This window comes from Quercus lobata, chromosome 3 (assembly GCF_001633185.2).
Source record: "Quercus lobata isolate SW786 chromosome 3, ValleyOak3.0 Primary Assembly, whole genome shotgun sequence".
Classification (NCBI taxonomy): Eukaryota; Viridiplantae; Streptophyta; class Magnoliopsida; order Fagales; family Fagaceae; genus Quercus; species Quercus lobata.
The window spans coordinates 41,423,823-41,429,416 of record NC_044906.1 but is presented as its reverse complement, the minus strand read 5'-3'; the positions used below and the strand labels follow the sequence as shown (position 1 = coordinate 41,429,416).

General features: G+C 37.7%; 2 protein-coding genes across 2 annotated transcripts; both read left to right on the top strand.

Annotated features, from left to right (window-relative positions):
- Positions 1 to 3,839: 3,839 nt before the first annotated feature.
- Positions 3,840 to 4,394, top strand: LOC115980895. The gene has a single exon (XM_031103096.1). The coding sequence runs from the start codon at positions 3,840 to 3,842 to the stop codon at positions 4,392 to 4,394; it is 555 nt and encodes a 184-aa protein (XP_030958956.1).
- A 336-nt stretch (positions 4,395 to 4,730) lies between these two features.
- On the top strand, positions 4,731 to 5,315 carry LOC115980894. Its single transcript, XM_031103095.1, has one exon. It carries the CDS (start codon positions 4,731 to 4,733, stop codon positions 5,313 to 5,315), a length of 585 nt encoding a protein of 194 aa, XP_030958955.1.
- Positions 5,316 to 5,594: the final 279 nt, after the last annotated feature.

The following is a 5,594-nucleotide window of genomic DNA, read 5'->3' as shown; positions in this document are numbered from 1 at the left end:
GCCTTTAAATAGGCGTTTTTTGTTTCTCAAAAAAGGATGAATATCCTTGGTATTTCACATTTTAATACTTTCATCGTTTCTTTTCTTTTCTTTTCTTTTTAACTATTGTGATTGGAATATTAATTATAAAACAGTCCTAATAATAATTGTTTTTTACTGTTACAGTGTAAACAGAATTTAAAAGTCTATTTTTTTATGATAAAATATTTTGCCAATTAATTTGATTGAAACACACTATTATAATAAATTACTAAATAATTATAATAATAAAAAATGACACATCTCTAACACTGCTTCTTTTTTTTGTTTGATGGACTCTAACATTGCTTTTCATTGAACTCGGAGCAACATATTAATTTTACTTGATAATTTTTATTTTAAAAATTGATTCTAAGTCAAATAAAATACTCCATATCTGTTAAAAATTTAGTTAACTTTGAATATTTAAATTTACATTCCCTTTAAATTTAAAGTTTTACATACAAGTCAACTAAAATTAATTTTTTTTAAAATAGAAATAAAATTATTCTAATACAAAACTAAACTGGTTTTTTCTTTAGTGTTGGGTTTTTTTTTTTTTTTTATCGCTATAAATTATAAATGATGGATAAAAAAATTATCTTTTGAAGTAAAAAAAAATTAAAACAAAAGGTGACAATAAATACGCCTGAATTTGTCATTACCACTCTGTCTGTAGTACTACTTTTTGCTTTATTTTTGATCTGTCATCCACGGCTTTTTGTTCATGGCTGACACTGACACTTTTCTTTTATGTAGATCTAACACGCCATCGCGGTGTGCTTGGCTGCTTGCTTAATTATGGTATTGGATGTGAAATCAATGTGCTGGCCGGTTCTCTGTTTTTACAGACTGGGATAGAAATCCTCAATAATTGTCGGTATAGACTGCACTGTATCACCTAGTTAGCTGAGATCCGAGGTTGTACAAAAATTACTATTTCTCCATTTAAAAATATTACTTTATTTATTATATTATTTCACTTTATAATATAATTAATATCTTAATTTTTATTTTTTCATACAATACAATAAAATAATATAAATCAACACAATAAAATAATAAAACTACACCATAAAATGTTATAAAATAATGCCTTACTTGCAACCGAAAAGAAGAGAGAGAGATGGGTGAATAAAATAATGTCTTTTAAGTTTACAATTGGGCTATGTAACAGCACTAACATTGAGGGTGTAAGAACATTCATAACACTAAAGTCATTTTTTTAGTTATTTGACACCATAAAATTCTACTTTATCTATTTTACTTACTTATTTTATCAAACATCTAGCAGTAGTAGTTGATCTATTTTAACTTTCAACATAATAAAATAATATAAATATCACAATAAAATAATATAAATATCACAATAAAATAATACATCTCACTAAAAAAAAAACACCGCAAACCAATCAATGCACAATCCACAGCCACTGTTAACCAAGAACAATCACCCACAAAAACCTTTCAACCAGCCACATCCACCTCCACCACGACTCCACCAGCAGTAACCTCTATGGGACAACCACAACCCATGGCAAGAAAAAAGAAAAAAAAAATCAAACCACCACCAAACCCAGAACAGATTGGCAATGAAGATGAAGATTTGCGTGAAGATGAAGATTGACGACAAACCACGACACCACCAACCTTGTCAGACTTGCTCCTCCTTACCAAATGGTCATGACTCGGATTCGAAATTTTGTCTTCCGATTCATCTGTGTCAATCTAAGGTTCTGGAATGGTTGAGTCGAACTGATATAGAACTGATAGTTTGAAAGTTTGAGAGAGTTTGATGATTTGAGGAGAAAGGGTGAGAATGAGAGCACAATAGGCAAAATGAGCAAAAAAGAAAAAGAATAAAAAATATATTATTTTAATAGAGGTAGGAATTAAAATAATATTTCTAACTTTTAGCTTCATTTTGGCTTCGTACGGAAGCTTGAAGCTAAAATTTTTTAGCTTTACATACACTGCTGTGGGAGCATTTTTTATGTTTTGGTAAAGCTAAAATAACTATATAGCTATATAGCTTCATTGTTGCTAGTGCTCTAAACACCCTCCAGGTGCTATTTTACAACCACAACCCTAAAAAGCATGCTCCATCTGGGTATGGGTTTCCATAATATTTTACAACCTGTGAATAGTTGAATCTTATATATAGAACCAACAGTTCACTTGGATGTAAAACAAATAATATTTTTTAATTGAAAATATCTAATGTTCTCTCTCTTCATTCACGTATAGCACTCCTCATCTCATTCATTCACTCACTCTTCTCTCCCTCTCTCCTAAGCCGATCAAACAATCTCTGTCCCTCTACCTTTTTTTTTAACTTCATTCTTCACCCAGTTACTCTTTCCCAAGACCAGGGTTGGCCCAAGCATTTTGGAGGTCTAAGGTGAAATCTTTGTGTGGGGGCAAGTTAATCAGGAGGTACTGTTAAGGTTGTACTAATTGGGCCTATGGCCCAATCCGAGGACATTAACTAATCCGAGAATGTCCAGATAAGATTATAAGGGGAAGGAAATAAAGAGAAAAGTAGAGATAATATGAGATAAGTCCAACGAATGTCCAAGGAGAAAAGCCATCTCGGCAACAAGGATCCGAGGTCAGTAAGAGTGCCATCTCATCATGGACTTTCTTCGAAATTACAACACAACTAAGAGTTGGACGTTGGACAGGGGGTAAGAAAGGAGAAGAGCAACAAATATCTTCAAAAAGCTGCTACCTCTGCATTAAATGCCTTCCAACTAATTCTCTAGCCGCATTAATATGGAGGTGATGCCTGAACAATGGTCAAGCAGCCTTACAGCTATTAGTTGATGGTTCTGGGAGGTGTTAGATGGGACAGGAAGGAGTTTCCAGAATCTAACCTACACATGTATGGCAGGGATAATACCAAGATTGTAGTATATAGCATGGGAAGATGTACTAAAAAAGGGATCGGAGAAAAATCAAGCAATTTTTACAATAAGACTGTGAACTCTTGTAATTTTGTTTATCAACAAGACAATATAATATAAGCTCCTTAGGCCACTCCGAGAACAGACTTTCTTATCTTACTTATGTTTAATAGCCTTAAATTAGCAAATTTTATCGTTTTTCTTCTGGAATGGATCTAGTTCTTTCGTCCATGCTCTACAAATTTATTGTTTAGGCTTCTTGGGCTAAAACCCAATCACATATTGCGTCCAATCCAATTTCAGTCCTTACAATTGGTGTCGTCTGTGGGAATAGCTTTATCTATTCTAAAGAAGATTCGGCTACAATGTTCACGATGGAGGAGGCAAGTCCACACCAGGCAGCAGCAAGACCACACCAGGTAGATGTTAATCTATATCAAGCAAATCAAGGGGTTATCAGTATAGCAATCCGCATAGAAGCCTTAAACAGAGAGGAGGTCGTAAGAGAAGTGTTCACACAACTCATACTAGTAAAAGTCAATCTCGAGGGAAAAGCCATGTTTCCCATGCAAAGAATGACAGAGACATGTAACGTGAAATCGACGAGTTGAAGAGGGAATTGCGTCATGCTTGGCGAAGACGTTCATCACCCATCTCCGAACCATCCTCGGAAGAGAGAGATGGTGCTAGTTATCCTACGACGAAGAGCACCACCATAGACGTAGATACAAAAGCCCGCCTTGCAAAGGCTTGGGGAACGATGGAATGAACAAGGCGCTGAGTCAAGTTTCTAAGTCACCCTTCACACGAAACATAGAAGATGCGAGTCTTCCTCGGCGATTTCATCAACCCACGTTCACCATTTATAATGGTCAAACAGACCCAGTAGAACATGTCAGCTATTTCAGTCAAAGGATGGTTGTTCACTCCAAAGATGAGGCTTTGATGTGTAAGGTCTTCCCATCTAGCTTGGGCCCAGTAGCGATGAGATGGAACGGTTTAAAGACGAATTCTATTGACTCCTTTAAGAAACTCACCCGGGCTTTTGGTGCTCGCTTTATTACTTGTAGTAAGGTTCCTCGGCCTTTGGGATCCTTATTATCCATGTCCATGCGGGAGGGTGAGACTCTTAAGGCTTATTCAGATAGATACTGGGAGATGTTTAACGAAATAGAAAGAGATTATGATGACGAAAATATTAGCACTTTTAAGGCTGGGCTTTCAGCTGAGCATGATTTGAGAAAATCTCTAACTGGTAAACCTGTTACCAGTGTACGCCAACTGATGGATCGGATTGACAAGTATAGAAGAGTAGAAGAAGACCAACTGCAGGGAAAAGGAAAGGCTAAGTTGATCCTTCAGGAGAGGAGGGATTTCAGGTCAGACTGGTACAATAATAATCGACCTCAAAAGGACTTTGTTTGGCAGTCAGGATTTGCCAACACCCAGGTGGTTAACGCTGTGTTTTGAGAGTTAGTGCAACAGGTACTGGAGAAGATTAAGAATAAGTCATTTTTCAAATGGCCAAATAAGATGGCAAAAGATCCTATGAGACACAACCAGAACCTTTATTACCACTATCATTAGGATCATGGACACACAACTGAGGATTGCAGAAACTTATAGGACCATTTGGACCAATTAATCCGAGAATGGAAGTTGAAGCAACTCTTGTATCATTCTAGTGGTCGGGTAAGCCAAACAGGCTCGGAGCTTTAGGGAAATGCTTCTTCAAGACTTCCCCTTGGCACAATAAACGTTATTTTTGCCGCCCCGAGGAGGACCGGATCTTGTCCTTCCAAGGTAATGTCGGTATCCCTTTATTCGGCCGAGGAGTCTAGTTCAATGCCTAAGAGAGCCAAGATAGGCGTCCCGTTAGTGTTAGGTTTTTCAGATGAGGACAAAGTTGGAATCATACAGCCCAATGATGATGCTCTAGTGGTTATGCTGAGAATTGATGGGTATGACGTGAAAAGGGTGATAATTGACCAAGGCAGCGCTGTTGACATAATGTACCCTAACTTGTATAGGGGACTAAACTTGAAACCTAAAAACTTAATAGCCTACAGTTCTCCTCTGGTGAGTTTTGAGGGCAAAATGGTCATCCCAAAAGGTCAGATCAGATTACCTGTACAGACCGGCACGGATGTGGTGGAAGTGGACTTCATCGTCGTAGATGTTTTCTCTCCCTACACGGCCATTATGGGCAGACGCTGGCTTCATACCCTGGGGGCCGTCTCCTCTACTCTTCACCAGAAGATGAAGTACCCATCCGGAGACCAGGTTTTAGAGATAGTAAGAAATCAAACTGCAGCCAGACAATGCCTGGTAATGGCTATCCAACATTGGCTTGAGGCGGAGACCTCAACCATCGTTGATAATGGTTTATAGCAATTAGAAACCCCGGCGTTGCCCTTCAATGGTCCAGCCGATGAGGCGAAATGTGAAGATCTAGAAAGGGTAATCGTTGGCGATGATCTAGAGAAGTTCTTTCAGGTTGGAGCTAAACTGCCTTTGTAGAAGGAGTAACTGGTTGAATTCCTCAGAGAAAATGTTGATGTGTTCGCGTGGAGCACATATGAAACCCTGGGTGTAGACCCGAGTTTCATCTGTCATCATCTAAATGTTAACCCTTCCATCACCCTGAAGAGACAGCCACCTCGGCATCTG